The 23898-nt window shown below is 40.1% G+C and overlaps 1 protein-coding gene across 5 annotated transcripts in view; it reads left to right on the top strand.

Annotated features, from left to right (window-relative positions):
• Positions 1 to 23898, top strand: part of LOC119479226 (serine-rich coiled-coil domain-containing protein 2-like) — a 48798-nt gene that overhangs the window by 1247 nt on the left and 23653 nt on the right. For all 5 annotated transcript variants that reach the window (XR_005204641.1, XM_037754591.1, XM_037754594.1 and 2 more), the window contains exons 2-6: positions 17806 to 19049; positions 20419 to 20586; positions 20709 to 20885; positions 20969 to 21042; positions 21129 to 21308. Coding sequence is in view for 4 of the 5 variants with exons in the window: in XM_037754591.1 (XP_037610519.1) it covers positions 17849 to 19049; positions 20419 to 20586; positions 20709 to 20885; positions 20969 to 21042; positions 21129 to 21308 (1800 nt within the window). In the remaining variant the exon portion in view is untranslated. The remainder of the gene's footprint in view (positions 1 to 17805; positions 19050 to 20418; positions 20587 to 20708; positions 20886 to 20968; positions 21043 to 21128; positions 21309 to 23898) is intronic.

The raw sequence follows: 23898 nt of genomic DNA, 5'->3' as shown, positions 1-23898 counted from the left end.
AAAATACGTGTCATGAAAAAAATGTATGTTTCAGTGATTTATTTATTACATTACATTCATATAAAATGATCAAAACTGAAATAACAGACAAAACAATTATCAAATAATATAAAATTGTTCTCAAGTTTCTGATGTTTAGGCTGCCAATGTCATTTCATGTTAGTGATCTGACAGAACACAATATTATGCAAGTGATGTAAATAAATAAATAATTTAATTTGATTTAATTTATAAATATATTTACTACCATCAAATATTCAAAACATAAACAAAATATAATATAAACTCTTTTTCCAGTTTCTGATGTTTAGGCTACCAATGTCATTACATGTTAGTGATCTGATTGTAGACAATATTATATATTATGCAAATGTAATATGTATGCACTGCATGTAAATAAGCACAAACAAATAAATAAATATGTGTTTAAAATAAAATAACTCCTGACAAAAAATAAATGAGTTTCAGTGATTTATTTATTACATTAAATTCATATAGCATTAACAAAAATGAATTTAGAGCTGAAATAACAGACAGAAAGTTATTATCATTTAAATAGATTTTATTTTTAGCAATAAAAAAAGCCAAACATCCATCGTTTGCAACTACTTTCTGATGTTTCAGAAAACAATTAATTGATTAATCGATAATGAAAATGACATTAATTGCAGCCCTAAATGATATGACAGGCTAATAGTGGCTTGACATCCCATAATGCTTTGTTTACATGATAAACAGTGCTAGTATCCTGTTGATATGTGTTGAACGTACACACTGTTTTTAAATATGATCATAAGACACTTTTACAAGACATCAATCTGTCATTTGCCTCAATACAAACCTTAATTTATTATATAAATACATAAAGAATGATCACTTTAATTAATATTCATCAGGGATGGGTGTTCCTACAGTAAACTCTGCACATACATTGTTTTATTTATCAGGGCTGCAGCTGTAATGATTATTTTCATCCATAATATTTTAGATTTATTTAATTAATCCATAAAAATAGTTAAAAAAGTCCATCACAAGTTCCTCACAACCCAAACGGACGTCTGTTAAAGTCTTGTTTTGTCCAAAAAACATTTCATTTATAATGAAAACAGAGAAAAGCAGCAGATCTTCAGGTTTGAGAAGCTGAAGTGACAGAAAGAGAGACTGTGTTTTAGAGAGGAATGTTCCTGAGGCTAAAGGATAACGACTGTTTCAGTGTAACATACCACATTTCTCACATCTTTAACCACATTATTTACATTTTTTAGTTCCACTGGTTTCTTTCTAAAGCTGCTGGTTTCATGCAGCTCATGGGGTCATGTTATCCCTGTCTCTCCTGGGCCACCGTTGGGTCCAAACTTTAGATCCATTTGGTTCCGTTTATTCTACTTTGGCTCATATTGTTTCAGTGCGTTAGTGTTTGGTTCTGAAGGTTAAGACCTCTTGTTGATTGTGTATTTATTAGGGCTGCTCCCTCTTAGCGGACTGATCGTTCGCTTTGGTCTCAGTCCACAAAGATTTCTTCGGTCGATCAGTCATTTTTTTATGCTTTTTTCATGCTGATTGATTTATTTCCTAGAAGCTTCTGAGCACATCTCTGGTAAACAGCAGATTTAAAGTGGTGTTTTTGTGTGATTCTTTGTGCAGAAACTCAGTAGATTAAATCATCAACTAATCGATTAGTCGATAAAATCGTATGAGTGTTAGTCTATGGAGGACGGAACCTGCCAAAATAAAAAATTAAGAAATAAATGACTCGATACATAAATAAATATGTCATTAAATGTTGCAAAAATAATATTAAAATTAAATATAGCCATTAATTAATTGATAAAATGTGACATAAATTGATGAGTCTGTTTTAATTTGCTTCTTTATTTATTTATCTTTGTATTAATTTGCATTTATTTATTTACTCTTCTGTTTAATTTCCCTTTTATTTATTTATGTTTTTATTTGAATTAACTCTTTAAATTTATTTTTTATGTTTGCATTTATTTATTTTTATTTATAAATTTATTTTTGCATTTATTTTTGATTACTTAATTTATTTTTTTGCATTTCTTTCTTTATTCATTTATTTTTACTTTTATCTATTTCTTTATTTCTTTAGTTTTGCACTTTGCACTATTTATTTTATGTATTTTTTTAAATGTATGTATTTATTTATGTATTCATGCATTTGGTTATTTCTGCACGATTTTTCAGATTTTTGAGAAAGTGATTGAGAACCTGTGTTCTAGTTCTTTGGCTTCACTGATTCTGTTCTCCAGTTGTTCTGGTTCCTTCTGGGTTCTGTCCTCTAGGTGTTTTGTTCTCCGGTAGTCTATTCTGGTGACCTTGTAGTGCAGGTTCCTTCCTGTAGTTGTTGGTCCTGTTTGGTTCTGGAGGTGTTTGGTCTTTAGCTGTGTGTCTCTGCTGGTTTGCTGTCCTTCAGGTCTGTTGGTTCTGTTTGGTTCTGTTTGGTTCTCTAGGTGTTTGGTCTTTAGCTGTGTGTCTCTCCTGGTTGCTGTCTGTTGGTTCTGTTTGGTTCTGTTTGGTTCTGTTTGGTTCTCTCTGACAGCAGCAGAACAGAAGCAGCTGTACATCTGGTGTCAGTCCAGAGGAACCCGCTGACCCGGTGACCCGTCTGTGGGGGTCCATTACAGTCTGGCGGGGGTCCAGTCCGTCTCTCCATCTGTCTCTCTCTGAATGTTTCCACTCTGCTGGACTTTATTTCTTCCTCTCTCTCTCTCCTCCCCGCTGAGAAGACGAGTCTGTTCTTCATCAGAGGACCAACAGAAACTGACGACAGCGTGCAGCAAACACCGTAAAACATCACAGATATTCATAAATCCTTCTTCAGGAGATAGACGGATCCAGACTGTGACGCAGGATGTAGACTCATCCCTCAGGCTCATTAATACACATGATGAGGATGCAGGTTTGGGTCCAGAGAATCAATAATACATGTTTACCGTCTGTTCTTAAAGAGCAAAAACATCCCGTCTGGTGAATAAGGTGAACTTAAAATCAACAGTTTAACTTATAGTCTTCACATATTTCTCCAGGTTCTTTTTCAATGCCATGAAAGAACATTATTCATTCAAATTAGAGAATCAATTCAATTAATTATATTCATTATCAGTGCATCCGTCAGTGTCTCTAAAACAGTTTTAGACCACATGTGAAACATTTTAAATATCTGAACCCCAGAAGTCTCAGTTTAAACCAGGATTAATCAACTCAAACCAAAAAAATCAGTCATCATTTAAGTCCATTTAAGTCCATCGTTTGCAGCTTCTCAGTTGTGATTTTTCATTTTCTGATGTTTCATCGAACAATTAATCAATTAATCGATAGCGAAAATAATCGTTAGTTATGGCCCTAAATTATAAAATAGGCAAAGACAAAATAGTGTCCTAATAAAATGTCAGAATACTTCTACGATCCATCACAAATTCCCATAACCTGAACGTCACTCCACAGAGGAAACAAATGTTCAGTCTTTTTGATGGTAACACAAGTGAACAGTTAGATGTGACATTAAATATTAAGAGTGCTGCTGAATGATGTCCTGACTGTGTCCTGACTGTGTCCTCTGGCTTCATTAGTCTCATTAGTGGTTTATTAGTGAGTCCAGTTTAAAGCCGAGTCATCTCTTAGCTCTCTTGTTCTGCTGCTGCCGACTCTTTAGCTTTAATGACAGAAACTAACTGACTTTTCCTTTTTCTCCATCACTGAGTCTCTCTCTCTCTGTAGCTGATTCTCTCTTTCTGTTAACTCTCTCTCTCTCTGTCTTTGTCCTCTCTGTAACACTGAGGTGGAAGTTGGTCAGATGTACATGTGGAATTTAACTTATTTGCTAAATGGGAGTAAGTCAGAGAGAAACACAACGAGGTACAAATCTACAGAGCTGCAACTAATAGTCATTTTAATGATCGAATAATCTGCAGTGATAACTCTCCATAGAAAAACGTCCATTACAATTTCCCAAAGTTCAAGGTAATTCGGGAATCAGTCCAAAACCCGAAGACACTGAGGGGTGAATTCACAAAAGGGTTGTGCAGCTTTTGTGGCCGCTAAACCACTAACCCAGGGGTCAGCGACCTTTACTATCAAAAGAGCCATTTTAGACCAAAAAAAAAGAATACAAATCTGTCTGGAGCCGCAAAACATTTGATCATTGTGATGAAGGTAACACAGTTTATAGTCTAAGTATATAGTATATCAGTCTAATGCAGTGAGGGCCAAAGAGACAATGTACTACGGAGTATTAGGGCCACATTGAGGGAAAAAACATCTGAGATTTACACAATAAAGTCAGAATATTACGAGAATAAAGTCATAATTTAACGAGGAAAAAAGAAAATAACACGTAAAATTACTAATTTATAATATTATGACTTTATTCTCGTAATATTCTGACTTTATTCTGTAAATCTCAGATGTATTTTTTTTCCTCAATGTGGCCCTAATATTCCGTCGTACCGTCGTACCGTCGTACCGTCGTACCATAGACCTACAACTATGATAAATAAAAATGAAAATGTAAACAACAAACAGTTATTCATTTCCATTTTTAAGAATCCACAGAGAGCCACTGGAGAGGAGCTGAAGAGACGCAGGTTGCTGACCTCTGCACTAATAAGACAAACCAATCTCAAAGCACCTCAAAGGGTGATATGCACCACTAACTGAGCTGCCAAGCAGACAGTGTCTCTTTGCTCCTGTGATATTTGCACCTACTTAAATGAGGTAATATGCAGACACATGGTGCAAAATCATCCCTTTTCTATGCAAATGAGCCTCGTTGCAAAAACAGTCCAATTCACAAAGATAGACGCTGTTTTGCCTCTGTTTTTATGGCAGGAAATGTTTGTTGAATCTTTCCATCTCTCTGTCCGTCCTCTCGTCTCTGACTCTAATCATCATCATCATCATAATCATAAAAATGTGGATGATGGAACCTCAATACCTTCTGATGTTTGGTCAATCTTTATTTATTCTGTGATGAGACAGTTTCTGATTTAAATCAAACCTCGAGGCTGCTTGTGTCAATAAGACAAGTTTTAACATTTCAGAAGTCTGTCTTTGGGTATTATATCGACACTAGTATTGAAAAATGTCATCAAACAACGTGCAGACGGGCGTTGAACCATGTTTTCCGGCTCTAGCTGTGTCCTGTATCGACTGAGAGATAATTGATGTCTCCGTCTCTGATGAGGTTTTGGTGGCGGGAAATGTTTGGTGAATCTTTCCATCTCTCTCGTCTCGCACTGTCTGCAGAGTTTCCTCATCTGATCAAATCATCTGAGCTGATGATGATGATGAAGAGGATGATGATGTTGTTGGGCCAGAGTACTACAGTACTACTGTGTACTTTTCTAAAGTAGTTTAGACCAAAGTGAAGTTGTTTTTATGCTGGTTGTGTCTCAAACAGACTCATATTTCTTGGTAATGTTTGTTGGGCTGCAACTAACAATTATTTCATTATCAGTTAGTTTTCTATAAATTCAAATTTAACTTTAACTCCTTGGATACACAAAAAAAGTGAAACAATCCCTAAAAGAAACAGTATTACTCCAGTAATCACCATAAAAATGAACTAAACATATAACAATAGAGCCTAAAACTAAGGCTCTCAATCCATTAAAACATTTAATCCTAAATTAATTGCTCATTTTTTTATCTGTTTTTATCAAAATGTACCTTTTTAAAGGGAGATTTGTCAAGTATTTAATACTCTTATCAACATGGGAGTGGACAAATATGTTGCTTTATGCAAATGTATATTGTATAATGTATATCTACTATTTTAAATCAATGACAGATATTGTCCAGAAACCCTCACAGGTACTGCATTTAGCATAAAACAATATGCTCCAATCATAACATGGCAAACTGCAGCCCAACAGGCAACAACAGCTGTCAGTGTGTCAGTGTGCTGACTTGACTATGACTTGCCCCAAACTGCATGTGATTATCATAAAGTGGGCATGTCTGTAAAGGGGAGACTCGTGGGTACCCATAGAACCCATTTACAATCACTGATCTGGAGGTCAGAGGTCAAGGGACCCCTTTGAACATGGACATGACAGTTTTTCCTCGGCAGAATTTAGCGTAAATTTGGAGTGTTATTTAGTTTCCTTCCCAACAAGCTAGTATGACATGGTTGTACCGATGGATTCATCAGGTCTTCTAGTTTCACATGATACCAGTATCTTCACTCTAACTTTAAAACTCAGCCGCTACGACATAAAAAACCACAAGTTGTGTTAAAGAAATTAGTGGCGTTAAAACAAATTTGTGTTAACGCATTATTATTGCGTTAACTTTGACAGCCATACTTCAAAACCATTTCTGCCTTTTGCACGCAAAAAGTAGACAATAAAGTATTTTCTATCTCTTCTATTGTGTATTGTTTTTTTGTTTCTCAAAAAGCATTGAGGTTGAATTCCCAGCACTGCAGCAGTGTCCTGCTCAAGAGCACTAAAGTGAGACGAAGACTTTAAGAGTTTCTTTATCCGTCTCAGGATGTAATCCGTATTTAACCAGTTCTTGAGCTGCAACGATTAGTTATCAACTATTAAATTAATCACCAACTATTTTGATAATTTATTAATCGTTTGAGTATTTTTTTTAAGGAAGAAAAGAGTTAAATTCTCTGATTGCAGCTTCTTTAATGTGAATATATTCTGGTTTCTTTCCTCGTCTGTGACAGGAAACTGAATATCTTTGGAGTTGTGGATGAAACGAGACATTTTTGGGAAACACTGATCCACATTTTTTCACCATTTTATAGACCAAACAACTAATTGATTAATTGAGAAAGTAATGGTTAGTTGCAGCCCTACTGGGCTCTGTTGTAGAAGCTGTTGGATCTCAGATAGTCAGACATGCTGCTTATTAGCTGCAGGGTTTCCAGAAGTGGTTTTCTTGGCGGTCTGGAGGCAGCGAGGTGGATTAGCAGGATGGAGTCTGCTGGTCAGGAGTTTAGAGCAGAGAAAGAGCTGCTTTGTGGCAGATTAATGGTGGTGGTGTTGGTGGGGGGGGGGATCCACAGCTCCCAGCAGCACAACAGGGATGTTGTCCATGCCAAGTTGCTATGAAACCAGAGGGGGGGGGGGGTACCAGGACTAAAGGGCTCTGAACGGCTCCCAGGAAACAACCTTCAACCGTTCAGCTCGAGTGTTTGAGATGAAGAAACAAACATTTCCTTTAACTCTTTTAGAAACGGCTGAATGATTTGATGGCATCCACCAGTTTTCTCAGGCTTATAATTATCATTGCAGATGATGTGATTCATGTTACAGAGTGCTATCGGCATCAGGGTGTCGCTTTCAGTCCAAAATAGCGGAAGCATAGCTTTGCTCCTGGGCACTGATGTTGCAATGGAGCGAACAATTGACTTCTTATCAATACATGTTCTTTGGTTATACCTATGGAAAGTAATGTACTGTAATTTGTCTATATCCCACCAAATCAGTTTGTATGTAATCTACGTATACATGAACCAGGAAGTATAAAGAGCGGCGGACGCTGTGTAGGGAGGAGGTCGGGGTGGATGGGTGGGTCAACGTTCATATATTTGTCATGTAATTTACATACGTAATGTAATGCCACATCCTGAGTTATTTCACCATCTTTTCCTAAACCCAACAAAGTCATTTTATTATCTAAAACTAAGGAAGTTGTTTCCTGTGAAGACAGAAGTTTATTTTGAAAAGACTATATGCATGTAATGAGTGGAAATTGACCCATGTTGTTGGACATTTGTGGGAAAACAAATGAAAAAGGACGACTATCTTTTTTGTGAGATATCACGCGAGGCGTTGCATGAAGAGAGGTTGCACTACTTCAGGAGCAACGCAAGTCAGGCGGCGGCTGGCGGTACCACGGTTTTACACTCAGCGGCTCACGTTGAACGTCGCAGAACTACGGTGGCCTTCAGGTAACGTAAAACTAGTGTTTGGTTTGTCCGTTCTGGGCTTCTGTAGAAACATGGCGGACTCCGTGAAGAGGACCTTCTCCCTGTGTAGATATAAACGGCTCATTCTAAGCTAACGAAAACACAATTACAGGTGATTATACACTAATGAAAACAGAGTTATGAATATTATATTCCATTTCTGCTAATAGATCCCCGAAATGTTCCACGCTGGTCCTGTAAATCAATGAAACACTTTGTGGTATCAGCGGAGCAGCAGGAAACATCTCCACCAGCTATAGGTGGGGAAACGTTAGCATCAGCAGTTGTGTGGTGGAGGTGAAGCAGTGACGTCTGACTCCTCGGAGCAGACTGGAGGCGGTCTGTCCATCCGTCTGTCTGTCCGTCTGTCTATCCGTCTGTCCGTCTGTGGGCGAGGCTCATTCAGGCATACAGGAGGGTGTGTGTTTGTTGGTTTAATGCCCAACAAGGCAGAGCATTCATGCTGTGTGTGTGTGTGTGTGTGTGTGTGTGTGTGTGTGTGTGTGTGTGTGTGTGTGTGTGTGTGTGTGTGTGTGTGTGTGTGTGTGTGTGTGTGTGTGTGTGTGTGTGTGTGTGTGTGTGTGTGTGTGTGTGTGTGTGTGTGCGCGCGCGTGCGCGTGCGCGTGTGTCATATCTGGCCTGTAGCTGAAGCTCTGAGTGTGTTTCAGTGTGTTGAAGCCTCTGAAACACCTTCATGCAACACTGAAACCAGGTAGATGTTCTCTGCTGCAGATCAACCTCTCCGCCAGTCTGTGTTCTTTAAATGTTCCTTCAGCATCAGTCGTGTGTGACATGTTGATCTTGGTTTTGACTCGTCTAAAACAGTCCATATGTGAACTATAAACCTAAACATGGAGAGTGCCTGGGAATATCTTTATAAATTGTGTCATAGATGTTATATTTTAGTGTATTTTCATCAGATTTATAGTCTCCGTTGTCGCCAAAAGAGTAGTAGAAAATATTCAGTACGATTTGACAAACTGAAAATAGCCAGATGGGAATGTCTGTTTTGGCCAATTCAGCTGATTAAATACCTGGAAAAATGATATAAAAATGAAATAGCAGTCCGGCTTAGTGTTGTAATACAACCAGAGATATTAAAGAAATAGAAATAATAATGATTGTTGTCTCTCCAAAGCAATAAATAATATTAAAAGAATTGACAACCAAACATGCAGATACTACTCTGTTTGTGTTTGTTTGTGGTTTCATGGCCGTCTTCATGTAAAACTCATGTAAATGATGAGCAGACGTCTCTCTAATAATCCAGTAGAGTCGTCTGGTTCCTTTTCTGTCTGACTGGATATTTAGGTTAAGAGTTGTGAGCGTCAGGCCGGGAGGAAACCCGTCTCTCGTGCTCCGTAGATCAGATATCCTCCGCGGCCTGATGACGCATTCCCAGTCCGCCACAGAGACGCCCAACAAACACACCCAGCGTCCGACCAGCAGCCATGAATAATAAAACCACTCCACGGCTAAATGTGGCTTCTCTATTTTGACAAGGAGTTGTCCTGACGGCGTCCTCCGCTGTAATCCCATGCATGATGATGATGAGGATGATGTTTAGATGTAGAAGACAGTCTTTAAATAAAAGGTTCATTATTATTCTGTTAAAAGATGCCGGCCTGCACACTATTTATGTATTTATTGACTCATTTCTCTACCAGTTTATGATCAAATATTCTGTTCAGCATGTCTCAAATGAAAGGAAGAATCAGCCTTCAGGTTAGAACCCAATCAATACTCCATCATTTGTTTACCAACAAAGTACTGAATTACACAGAATAATACAAATCAATAATACTAAAATAATATTAATATATCGGCAGAATTTCTATTTTTTTTTTACAAAAATCCATTTCCCCATAATGAGGCAGAAATGTAAAAAGAAATGTATAAAGAAAGCAATACAGACTAAGTTTGGGGAAATAAATAAGGGGTGAAATGCAAAGGGAAAATGGTGCATAAATAAATAAATGAATAAATAAATACATTTGAAATACATATAAAATAAATACACAAATAAATAAATAGATAAATAAATTAATAAAAATAAATACATTAATAAAAGGGAAAATTAAATAGAAGAGGAAATAAATAAGAGGTGAAATGCAAAGGGAAAATCGTGCAGAAATAAATAAATGCATACATTTGAAATACATATAAAATAAATAAAAAATAAATGCACAAATAAGTAAATAAAAAAATAAAAGGGAAAATTAAACAGAAGAGTAAATAAATAAAGGAATTAATACAAAGTTAAATAAATAAAGAAGCAAATTAAAACAGAATTATCAATTTATTTCACATTTTATCAATTAATTAATGGCTATGTTTATTTTAATATGATTTATTGACATATTTATTTATTAATCAAGTCATTTATTTATTTATTTACTTATTTTATACTTTGTAAACACAGCTAGGAATATTTTATTCCATTTCTCTGAAATGTGACACACTGTTCCTTTAAAGGTTATAGGTTAAAGATGGCAGTAACAGTAAATATAACACGTTAAGTTTCTGGACTGGTGCACGTTTTGAAGATGGCAGAAGGAGGGAGGAAATGAAAGACAAGCTTGATAATGAGGAGGAGGAGGAAGAGGAGAAGGAAGAGGAGGAAGAGGAGGAAGAGGAGGAAGAGGAGGAGGAAGAGGAGGTTACGTTACTGTGCCCTCAGCTAAGAATACCTCCGTCCTCCAGTGATCTGCAGGTACAGAGGAAAACAAGGACATGATGGAGAGAGACGGAGGAAGAAGAGAGGAGTGATGAGGAGGACAGGATGGATAATGGATGAGAGCAGTTGAGATGAGCATCAGTCCAGACTCTCCTCCTACCCATAATCCCTTGCTGTTTGTGGTTGTTTGAGGTGGTCGGTTCAGGTTACGGTCACGTTGCTAAAGAGCAGCAGATTCTTCTCATGTGGACAAACACACTGAAGAGTTCAGATAAACGTTATCGACGTCTCATCAGTTACGTCACATCATCGGACTTTAAACTCTCCACAGCTGCACGCCGTTCACTTTATATCTCATAATCTCTAACTGATAATATCTGAGTTACAGTGAGGCGGTAAACTATGGAGGACAGAACCTGACAAAATACAGAAATAAATAAATAAATGATGCCGTAAATTAATAAATATGTCAAAAATAATATTAAAAATAAATGTAGCCATTAATTAATTGATAAAATGTGACATGATCTGTTTTAATTTGCTTCTTTATTTATTAATCTTTGTGTAAATTTCATATTTTCCCTTTTATTTATTTATGTATTTACTTGTATTATTTTTTAATTAATTAAGTTATTTTTGAATTTATTTTGTATTTATTTTATATGTATTTTAATTGAGTGTATTTTATTTTATTTTATTTATTTATGCACGATATTCCCTTATTTATTTCCCCAAACTTATTTTTTCTATATTCTTTTCTTTATACATTTCTTTTTTACATTTCTTTATGCATTTCTGCCTCATTATGCAAATTAAAGGGGCTTCCACATATTAAGTACATTTAATAAAAATAAATACCTAAATTAATAAATGACGTGATAAATGAATAAATGTCATTAAATGTGGCAAAAATAATATTAAAAATAAATGAAGCCATTAATTAATTGATAAAATGTGACATAAATTGATATTTCTGTTTTAATTTGCTTCTTTATTTATTTATCTTTTTAATAACTCCCTTATTTATTTACTCTTCTGTTTAATTTTCCTTTTCCATATTGGCTTCACTTCTCAGACCCGAAGGTTGACCGCTGGTTGAAACTGGTTATTTGATGACTTCACCAAGGACATTTTTAGACTCTTTAGACATTTTATAGACTAAACAATTAATCAATTAATCAAGAACATAATTGACAGATTAATCTACAATGAAAATAATCATTAGTTTAAATCCTATTTTAGAGTTTGGAGCCAAAAACACAGAGATAATAGAAACAGTAATAAATCTGTTAAATCACAACTTCCCCAGGAAACGGGTCAAACTGGATGTTTTTTCCAGTGTGATTCAGACTGAGAGCAGCAGCAGCCGATCAGGTTACTATTGATTCATTTATCATTGAGCGATAAAGGAAGATGATCCTGCTGCTGGAGCTGCACAACTCTGTCCCGTGAGCCAGTTTTTATTCTCAGCTGTTTAGAGCTGTTTTGAACATACAGGTGAGGAAATAGGAAGGTGTGTTTGTGACCTCAGTCTCCATCCTCAGTGTGATGAAAGATGATATTAATGGTGTCCGGTTTAAACACTCACAGCGGGGTCAGTCTGGACCATCTGCTGGTCCATCTGTGAGCCTTCAGTCAGTCTGAGAGTGTGAATGAAGTGAGACTCACCTGAGAGCTGGAGCTGTTTCTATATGGACAGAGAGCAGCGTCTGTTACTGAAGAATAAACCGGACTTTAGCATCTTTAATATGCACCTAATAACAAATCAAAGTTAACGCAACACTTTTACACTAATATCTGTTTTGTAGTGGCTCAGTTTTGAAACTATAAAACCTGATGAATCCAACCATGTCATCCTAGCTTGTCGTGAAGGAGGTTAAATAATGCTCCAAACGTACGCTGGCTTAGGATAGAATGAAGTCATCCTTGTATGTTAAATGCATATAGGGAAAGTCAATATTGTTTTCATACTATAAGTTATTTAAATGAAACTATAAAAAGACAGATGTAGAGAGTGAACGAGGACCCGGATGGATGCAGTTGACCTTCTCTGGTTTCTAGCTGGCAGCCCTCGATTCCTCTCAGCTCAGTGAGCGGAGAAATGGAGCGTGAGGACATCGATGGTGTGACTCAGTGGATGTACAGTAGAGGAGAGGAGGAAGAGGAGGAGCAGGAGGAGGAAGATGTAGGGATGCTAACAGGCTAATGAAGAAGAGGAGGAGGAAGATGTAGGGATGCTAACAGGCTAATGAAGAAGAGGAGGAGGAGGAGGAAAACCAAGGAGATGCTAGGGTTAAGTTAGAAGAGAGGCGGTCTGGTTGGATTCTATCTGAACTGGGCTGTCGGTCGTGTCATGTCTGTAAAGGGGAGACTCTTGGAAACCCATAGAACCCATTTACATTCACCTATCTGGAGGTCAGAGGTCAACGGACCCCTTTGAAAATGGCCATGCCATCAAAACGATGGTGGGCCGTATGCAAGTGATGTTATCATCGTATTCCTGGACTCCGTTTCACTGAGCAGCTGCTGAGTGGAGGTGAAGCTCTGCAGCAGTTTCCTGGCTGCTCCGCCGTGAACTCCATTAAGTGAAAGTGACGTGTAAGCAGTCCGTCTGACTGAGCTCATCATGGATCCTTCACTGATACGGTTCAGTCGATAACACGGCTGTCAAGGTCAGGACACGGAGGCAACACCGGAGCTGCTCCGGAGCTCGCTGGGACTCTTTATAGTTCATTTAAATCACTGTTCAAGTCCAACCTTAACCCTCAACATACTCTAACTATCCATCCAGTATCATCTTCATCTCCATCTTACTGCTACTTTATGCTTCACCTTTAGCATTAGCTCATGCATGAAGCCGGGGAACCACCAACCCAACATCAGAGAACTAGCAGCGACGAAGGCCGCCTGATGAGTCGCCTCACGTCACCTTTGTTTTGGCACTTGTACAGTACGTTCTGCGCCTGAGAGGAAATACCTCTCCACACCAGCAGGCGGCGCTAGGCTGCATATAGCTGTATATAGAAAGACTGACATTGTTATGATACGTATATGAAACAAAGTGGCCTTTGCCGACCATTTTCACACCTCTCTCTCTCTCTCTCTCACCGACAAGCTCTGCCGGTGCCGAAAAACCTCCGACACGGGCAGACTTGAGCCGACGGTGAGGGACATGTTGCTAGCGGTCATGCGTTGTTGTTATTGGCCATGCATTGTTGCTATTGGCCATGTGTTGTTGTTATTGGCCATGCATTGTTGCTATTGGCCATGCGTTGTTGCTATTGGCCATGTGTTGTTGTTATTGGCCATGCATTGTTGCTATTGGCCATGTGTTGTTGCTATTGGCCATGCGTTGTTGCTATTGGCCATGCGTTGTTGCTATTGGCCATGCGTTGTTGCCAGCGGCCATGCGTTGTTGCTATTGGCCATGCGTTGTTGCTATTGGCCATGCGTTGTTGCCAGCGGCCATGCGTTGTTGCTAGTGAATTGTAATATAGCGCCACCATCAGGTCAACATTTGAATGTGTACTTTGGTTTCTGACCTGCAGAACTGATGACATTCAATCAGCTGTACTTTTACTGCTAATTAGCAGCACGCTAACTGAAGTATTGTGAAGCTGTAGAATGGGTCTGTGGTTGTTCCCCTGCAGGTTCCTTCAGTCAGTAATCACAGTTAATCATTTTCTTATCCATTAAACTAATGAACAGACTTTACACCTGGGCTGTCAGTCATTAATTCAGATGGAGCGTCTGGCTGGCAGCCAGAGACGGAGAGCTTCAGTGCTCCCCGCGGTCCGACTCAGCTGCCTCGTCAACGTGGACATTAAACTAAAACGCACCCGTAAAGCTGGAACGTCAGCAGCCGGCAGCAGTGAGATCAGACTAAAGATCCCTGCAGAGGAATCAGGAGACGATCCAGAAATACATGTGGATCAGTAGACGCTTTATCTACCAGAGTACGGGGGTTTATCAAATATTCAAAGTATTTTAGTCCTTTCTTCTGATGTTGTTGTGAAACTAAACGAGTGAACAGTAGCTTGTTTGTATTTAGTGAAGAGGTAAAGTAATGTATTGAGCTTAGAACACTTTGACCCCAGTGACCTCGTTCCTCCAGCTCACAAGTTCAACAGGACCAACGTGAATTAAAGCGACCTTTGACCTCCAACAGTTGTGTGTTCAGAGACTTATCTAACAGGCCTCTGGCTCTCTGAGTCACTAGTTAATGTTCTGTAGTTTATCAGGGCTGGGACGATTCACCGATCTCCTGATTCAATAATCACCGTACTCGGGTTCCGATTCCATATGTACTGAGATTTTTAAGTATTGTGATTCGATATTACAATTTATTGTGATTTTTTGACCATTGAAATCAAAAGCGGGATGAACGATTATTTATGATTTTAAATTTTAAATTTCTTATTTTTTATTTTGTATTTTGTATTTTCTCCGCCCCCGCCAAATCGCATGTATGTGAATTACTAAGTTTTGTTTAAGTCATTATTTTATATAAAAAACATACTAATCGATTCGCTCAGCAACTTTTAGATTACTTTCTTTCCCAGGAGACCAAATAATAATAATCATAATAATAATAATCATAATCTAGCCCTGCAGTCTGAGCACATGGGGCTGATGTTGAAAGCCTCCTCAGTCATTTGTCCGCCCAAGGCCACCGTACGCTGTACGGCTAAACTAAGCCGAGTATCACAAGCTCTCCTGGACTCCTAAATTTAAACCTGCCGACGTGTTTCTAGAGAAACTTGTGATTTCAGTGTGAGAGAAACATCATCACTGTTTGTTGTTAAATGATCATCTGCACGTCCTGAAGGGCTTCAGAGATTAAACAGAAGCAAAGAGGCTGATCCTGCAGTCAGATACACGTGTTAACAGGTTTTACATGTGCTTTACTGATAGAAGGAATACTGGTCACAGTTACATAACCTCCTGACACCCAGCAGCACGATTCCTCACCTGTTTAACGTCGTCTCATCACATACCGACTACGTTTACATGCACACTAATACTCCACCATCATTGTGAATTTACCATGTAAACAGCATATCCTGTTTGATATTCTCAATTAGTTCATTCACATGAAGACGTGTGTGATCTGCTGATATTATTCAGGTTTTAGGAGTGTGTGTGTGTGTGTGTGTGTGTGTGTGTGTGTGTGTGTGTGTGTGTGTGTGTGTGTGTGTGTGTGCGTGTGCGTGTGTGTGTGCGTGTGTGCAGCTGTACTGCAGCAGAAACTCTGCTGTGATATCAAGGACACACAGGAGGGATGAAGACTGATGAACGAGGTCACGACTGAATGATAATGAGATTCTCTCTCTGCCTCCATCCTTTACTCTCCTCTCTGGTTTGTCCCGCCGTAATATTACGAGAATAAAGTCATAACTTTACGAGAAAAAATAAAATAACAGGTAAAATTACTACTTTATAATATTATGACTTTATTCTCTAAATCTCAGATTATTTTTTTTCGTCAATGTGGCCCTAACACTCCGTCGTACCGTCGTACCGTCGACCTACAACAATGATGAATAAAAATGAGCCACTGGAGAGGAGCTAAAGAGACGCAGGTTGCTGACCCCTGGTATACACAAAATACATCTATGGAAATGAGATTGATGGATTATATTCACCAGAAGTATAAAACATTACATGTCCCTTATAAATTAAAAAGAAAATACCACTAATGTGTGAGGGACATGTCTTTATTCTTTGATTTATTTAGGTTGCTGGATAATAAATATTTCCTGACAATGATCCTGATATATTTGACTTCAGGACGTCTCTGACTACATACATGCTGAAAATCAAACAGTTTTACTGGATTCATTTAGAGATTTTACAAAGTAAAAGTCCCTAGAAGTGGATGATTGTCTAGTGTTAAAATAGGTAACCAAAATCACAATAAATGGTGATATTGGATCGGCACCCAGGCATGGTGACGGTAATGAAACAGGTGACAGTATTGAATCAGGAGAAAGGTGAATCGTCCCGGCCCTGATAATTATAGAGACGTGTTTCACTGAGGCCTCCACCCAAAATCTGTCCTTTTAGTATCAAACTGTCTCACGGTCCTGTAGACCTGAAACTGGCCCGCCTCGTTCTCCTGCCTCGGGGTGTGTACCCTGTCTCACCTGTGTGTGTGTGTGTGTGTGTGTGTGTTACAGTAGATGTCAGACAGGATGTGTTGGGTGTGTCTCGTAGAATATCATGAGTGTGATTACTATCAGTCAGTTGATTGTTTTTTGTGCAGGGCGTGGCGTGTTAATGTGTTACCTCTCTAACCACGTTGACAACACACACACATGCCTGAACTCATCCTGCGGCGTTGGAGCTGCAGATCAGTCAGGCGCCACGTGTTTCAGCTGTTAACAGTTTGAGTCAGAGCTGGATTTTTCCACTGACTCACAGCTGTAAATTATTCTCTATAGGGACTTTGTAGGTGTGTTACAGATCTCTCTGCAGCCATGTTCGTCCTGGAAGTCTGCAGGGGAATATGTTGTTAGCCAAGAACAAAATGTTAATCTTTATTTTTAGAATATTTGCTTTTAAGAAAAAGATTATTATTCACAGATATTTAACACAGAGCATTTTCACTTTCTCCCAAAATTAAACATTTCAAGTAATTTCAAAATCAAATAATAATATTTAAAAAAAATAAATAAATAAATAAAAATAAAAACATTAAATAATGTAAATAACCCAAACCAAAAATAAATAAATAAATAAAATAAAATAAAAATAAATAAAGAATACAACATTTTTTTTTTTTTTTTTTTTAAATCGGAAATTATCTGAGAGGAAACTCAGAATTTCCGACACTAAAGTCGTAAATTTACGAAAAGAAAAAAACCTTCTCTGATATTATAAAGTTGAAAATACACAACGAGGCTGTAAAGGAGGACGAGTGACGTATTTTCACTGTATTTTCAGCATCAAAATATAAATACAGTTACCCTTGGCGTCACGCCCCTTGGTGTTGGCGTCACGCCCCTTGGCGTTGGCCTCACGCCCCTTGGCGTTGGCCTCACGCCGCTTGGCGTTGGTGTCACGCAGCTGTCACCTGTCAGCGGAAGCAAAAGATCATTCTTCACATACCTTGTATACTAATGTGATGACCTAAAGAGATAGTTGTCTTATCGGTCTCTGTTGTCTCCTTTGTCTCCAGCTCCTCGTCCTCAGTGTCTCCATGGTGAAGTGGGCGGGGTCTGATGTCCGCCCCTCATCTCGGCGCCCCCCCCACCATGCCCACCATGGTTTCTAGGCTGCCCAAGTTCGGCTTCAGGCCCAAATCTGCCACGCTCTCCAACGGCGCTCAGACGGGTCCGGCCACCGCCGCCGCGAGCTCCAGCACCCGCCTCACCAACGGGTTCTACCACCACCCCGGCCCGGCAGAGGTCGACGGCTGTTCGACCGCGTCCCCGACGTCCGTGAAGCAGAATGGATTCATCCGAGTGCCCACGTCGTTCTCCATGAAATGGAGGAAGGAGAACGAGGCGGCGTCGGAGGACGGAGGAGGAGGCGACGACGGAGAGAGAAGAGGAAAGGGTATTCATCAGTATTATTCTCAACGGCAGCCGGGGTCACCGGCGGTGTTGCAGCGTGACACCAAGAAGACAACCGCGTCCTCTGCAGGGAAGGGGCGTAGTTCTGGCCTTCCTGTGACATCGTCACCGTCACCACAGTCCAGCCCCAGAACACTTCCTGTCTCTAAAAGTGGCTCCACAGCTCCGCTTGGGCTGAACAACGGCACAAAACACACCCTGAATGCTCTTTCTGGATCCAGACCACGGAGCGGAACCAGCGGTTCTCTGAGACAGCCTCAGAGCTACGCTCGATCCGGCGGTTTGAGGCCCGGCTCCGGTCCCGGCTCTCGATCCGGATCCCCTCTCGAAAAGAAACCGCCGGCCAGCCGCTCCCTCTCCAGCGACAGCCTCGGCTCCACGCCGTCCGTCCAGCTCACTGAGAGCGATCGCTTTCGCTCGCGTAGCCTCACGCAGGTCCGACGGCAGCCGTCCCCGATCCTCACCACTTCCTCCTCCTCCTCCTCGATCTCTCGCCACCCCGCCGCCACCCGCTCCTACTCCATCAACAGAGCTGCCGGGCGAGGCATCTCAGCGAAACCGCCTGGTACCAGCCAGACTCCTGAGGGAGGAGCTGGAGGTGTCAAAGGTCAAAGTTGTGCTGCTCCGGGGAGGTCAGGGCTCCCCTCCGCCTTAAAGAAGCCCCTCCTCTCCAGCCTCGGCCCCGCCTCTAAGCCCAGCGGCATCAGCTATAAGCTGTCACGCCCGTCACTCATCAAGCAGTCCCGCCCCCTCCGAGTGACCGCAGCCAATGAGCCTGGAGGTAAACAGGAAGTGACAGCACGGAGGAACTCCGTAGAGACGCCGTCCACTACAGAGACCAGCCCAGGTAGGACATTCTTACTATCACATGTATCATGATACTGTGCATCTTCACTTTTTCACTATTTCTTCTCATCCTAAAGCTCATAAAACATCAACTCATCTCCTGTATTTCATCTCATCTTTCATTTCTGATGCCTCTTCTCAAATCTGTAATCACATTTAATGTAATTTTAATCTCATATCTCAACAAACCTCATCGTCAAAGTCTCATTTCATCTCAGTTCTCTCGTCTCATCTCATATATTTCATGACATTTTCCATCAACCTCTGACCTCCAATCACTCATCTCTTCTCGTCTTCCTCTTTCCTCAGCACACATCATTAAATCTTCTCATTCATGTTGTATTTTATATCTCAGTTCTCGTCACATTTGTCATTTCATCTCTCTTCATTTTTAATTAACTTCCTAAAAACGGGCCTGGCCGCTGACCGATCTCTCGGAGGTCATTGTTTTGTGGTTTTAAATGATTTCCAATAATAAAAAGTAGAGCTGATTAATCGATTACAATCGTTAATCACGTTCAAAATGTACCTTAAACAGAGATTTGTGGGCATGTCTGTGAAGGGGAGACTCGTGGGTACCCATAGAACCCATTTACATTCACTGATCTGGAGGTCAGAGGTCAAGGGACCCCTTTGAAAATGGACATGACAGTTTTTCCTCACCAACATTTAGTGTCAGTTTGGAGCGTTATTTAACCTCCTTCATGACCAGCTAGTATGACATGGTTGGTACCGATGGATTCATCAGGTTTTCTAGTTTCATATGATACCAGTATCTTCACTCTAACTTTAAAACTGAGCCACTACAACCTAAAAATTAAAAGCAAGTTGCGTTAATTTGTTAAAGAAATTAGTGTCGTTAAAACTAATTTGCGTTAATGCGTTATTATCCCGTTAACTTTGACAGCCCTAATATATACATTTTCATAAAGCAGCATATTTGAGAGTATTAACTACTTGACTAATCTCCCTTTAGGTTCATTTTGAACAGATACAAATGTGCGATAAATCGTGATTAATTATTTTAATCGATTGACAGCCGCTAGTTTTATTCAGTTTACCATCCTATAATATCTGAAGAGAAATTTCTCACCTCATATTTTCGGTCATCTCATTTTATATTTATTTATGTTTCATCTTTAATCTCATCTATTCTTCCTATCCAACATCTCGTCACTATCATACATTTTCCATCTCTGATATTGAATCTCAAATGTTTCATCTCTTTATCTCTCATATCTAATCACATCTTGTTTGTGATATTTTATCATCCATCTCATATTATATCCCGTGTGTCATCTCTCACATCTCATCTGTTTCCTTCCTCTTTTCACGCCATATCTCTAATCTGGTTTCACCGTCGCTATCAGAGAGTTCCCCAGAGGCTCCAGAGAGGGAGGGGCTGTCGGCGGACGCAGCGTCCCAGGGAGAGGTGTCGATCGTGGGGGAGACGCTGGAGGACATGTCCCTGTCCTCCAACTCGTCTCTGGATAGAAATGACACCAGTCAGGAGTATATGGACGACTTTGACAACCTCGGTAGGACACAGATTCTAGTTTTGAAGTCGTGTACGGAGGGTCGGTGTTCAGACTGTGAATGCATTAATAAATGAATTCATGTCCATGATAACTAATAACAGCATCTTGTGTTGTGTTTGTAGGAAACGGAGGGGTGGCCATACTGCTCCTCTCCTCTAAAAACGAAGAAGACGACTCGGGGCTCGACCAATCGTGCGCCAGGTTTGATGAAGACAAGGCGGCCGTCAACGGCGTCCCCCAGGCGGCGGGGCTCTGTTTCCTAGACGACGGTCTGGACTGGGCCGGCGTGAGACTCACTGGTGAGTTTGAAGTGATGATGGATGTGAAGGTGAGGAGAAGTCTGGTGAAGTAGTCGATGTGAACTCGTCGTGTTTCTCTCCAGGTGATGGAGGGGAGCATCAGCTGACCCGACTCCCCCACCGGAGGAGGTCCAGTCAGCCGGACTACCACGAGCAGGTACCATCAGATCACTTCTGTAACTACGGGGGGGGGTACGAGCAGAAGAATTATATCTAATACAATGTCCTCTGTGTCCTGTACAGGGCGGTTCGTCTCTGGACCTGTCCCCCTCGGACAGCTGCGGGTCCGGGGGAACCTACATGTGGGACGAGGAAGGCCTGGAGCCGCTGGGGGGGGGCGCCGCCACCACCGCCTCCATCAACACCACCAACAGCAACACCAGCCATCACATCGGCAGCTTCGACTCCGACCTCAACAGCATCGTAAGTTCTGTCTGTGTGTGTAGTAATGAAGTGAAATATGACAGTAGACAAACACTGGACACTACGGCCAAAGAGTAGAAGCAACGAGACGAAACTCTGGTGCTTTTTGACAACAGTGCTGCCGCTATTTTGGACAGAAAACGCCAAAAATAAGTAAATCAGTTTCCCAGTAGGAACACTTATACAGCCCTCATTTAAATCATTATGGTAAATGGACTTGCATTTATAGATCTCTTTTACTAGTCTTCTGACCACTCAAAGCTCTTTACACTACATGTCAGTATTCACCCATTCATACACCCATTCACACACTGATGGCAGAGGCTCCATCATCCTCTCGTCTCCTCTCCTCTCCTCTCCTCTCCTCCTCTCCTCTCCTCTCCTCTCCTCTCCTCCCCTCCTCTCCTCCTCCTCTCCTCCTCTCCTCTCCTCTCCTCTCCTCCTCTCCTCTCCTCTCCTCCTCTCCTCCTCTCCTCTCCTCTCCTCTCATCTCCTCTCCTCTCCTCTCCTCTTCTCCTCTCCTCTCCTCTCCTCTCCTCCTCTCCTCTCCTCTCCTCCTCTCCTCCTCTCCTCTCCTCTCCTCTCATCTCCTCTCCTCTCCTCTCCTCTCCTCTCCTCTCCTCTCCTCCTCTCCTCTCCTCTCCTCCCCTCCTCTCCTCCTCTCCTCTCCTCTCCGTCCTACTTGAGTCTAGTTTTTTGGCTTCAGAATGGGGTCACCTTGTGTGTCGGGTAGCAGCTGGTTGGGTTCCAGTGAGCGTCCTGAAGAGAACGAGCTCGGCATCGAACAGGCAGAAACAAGTGAAACGCTGCAGTTGGCAACGTGTTGCACATTTTTAAACTAGTCTGAACTGGAGGACTTCAAAACTCCTCCAATACCTGAACCATCTAATTTAACATAAAAGAACAGCTGAAGTGGAAGTCCCAGATGTCTGAATGTTTGTATTTGTTTTGCTTAGTTTTGGTTGATTATAGTTCTGCATACCCAGAGTCCAGTTATTGAATCCTGGTTCTGATCCTGCTCATATTTATTATTCACAGTAGGTTAAAACCACCTTTATTTCGCAGCAGACGCAGGCTGCTGTTAACAGTCTTTGTTTATTGTGTATTCATTTAGTTTAAAAGGTAAAAATACTATTATTGATATTAATAACAACGTAGTAAAATCTCAGTTTGCGTCTAAAAGCCTCACTTCAGTTCCAGGTCTTGAACGCAGCATGATGGTTGTGGCTAGAAACCTATAATTTATCTCATGGCAGGCTATAAATCCTCCAATAAAAGCTCCATCTGTCTCTCTTACTGTCTATTCCCAACAAACAACTCAGAACAGTTCTCAGTCTTCATCATGATATTAACAGAAAAGTGACTCCAATCAGACCTGGATTCAAACAAATGCAGACTGAAGATCTTTTCAGTTCAAATGCAAATAATTAGTGTGAATAAATCACATTCAATCCCCTCTATCTCAATGAGCCTATCAACAACAATTATTTTGCAATAAAGGTTGTTTTTTTCACAGCTGTTTTGATTTCTGCGATTTTTGGATGTCGATAAAAACAAACCAACCAATTAAAGAATGAATCACATGTTCAATACATTTTCTCGGATGTAAATGTCATGATTCACAGCTTTAGAATATTAAAAAATTAAAATATGAAATGTTAGGTTTCATTATCAGGACGGTTGAAGTCTGATTGAAATCCTCTGGCTCCCTCTGGTGTCTGATCTGTGAACTACAGAAGGTCAAACACTTCATACCAACGTCATCACAATGGATTTAAGACAAAATATAAGATTTATATTTTCATAAATAACTTTAATTATTATAATATAAATAGTCCTGATATTGTTGGCTTAGAAGTGTTTAGTCAGTTTCACTACAATTTACACTTTTATTAACAAATAGAATGCAGAATATGAGGGAGGGCGCCCACCGGCATTTTTTATTATTTATTATTTTTAATTAATTAATGATGTTATTTATTTTATTTATTTTATTTATTTTATTTATTTTATTTATTTTATTTATTCATTTTTTAGGGGGTGACTGCCTATATGGCCTATGCCTTACGCCGGCCCTGATGATATAAAACAGAGAAAAGAAGTAAATCTCTGTGTTTGAGAGGCTGAAAGCAGCATTTTCCGACATTTTTTGCATGAAAAATTACTTAATTATGATTAATCGAATATCAGAATAATTGGCAGTTATTTTTCTGTCGATCAATTAATCGATTAGTCGACGTATCGTTGCAGCTCAAGTCTCAAAATACTATTTTTTATTTATAACAGTAATAAATATGTCTGACTGAAGGAACATGCTGTCCATCCATCAGATCTTGTGATTTATAGTTACCTTCTCTATTTCAGTTTTTATGTCCACATGCTTCTTGTACCTTTGACTGTTTACCAGAGAAGCAGATGTTTTCTAACACAGCTGTTCATCTTTGGTGTCCGTCACCAGCTGTGGAGGAGCTGCTTTAATTAACTATACATGGAGAAGTGATAGCAGAGAGGACGGGTCAGGATGAGTTAGTCCTTCACTTCTCTGTCCACTGTGAGCATCATTCCTGTTAGAGTTAATATACCGCCTGAA

The sequence above is a fragment of the Sebastes umbrosus genome, chromosome 20, assembly GCF_015220745.1.
Source record: "Sebastes umbrosus isolate fSebUmb1 chromosome 20, fSebUmb1.pri, whole genome shotgun sequence".
In the NCBI taxonomy this organism is placed as follows: Eukaryota; Metazoa; Chordata; class Actinopteri; order Perciformes; family Sebastidae; genus Sebastes; species Sebastes umbrosus.
Note: the sequence above shows the minus strand (reverse complement) of the source record. Positions and strands in the feature narration are given on the sequence as shown.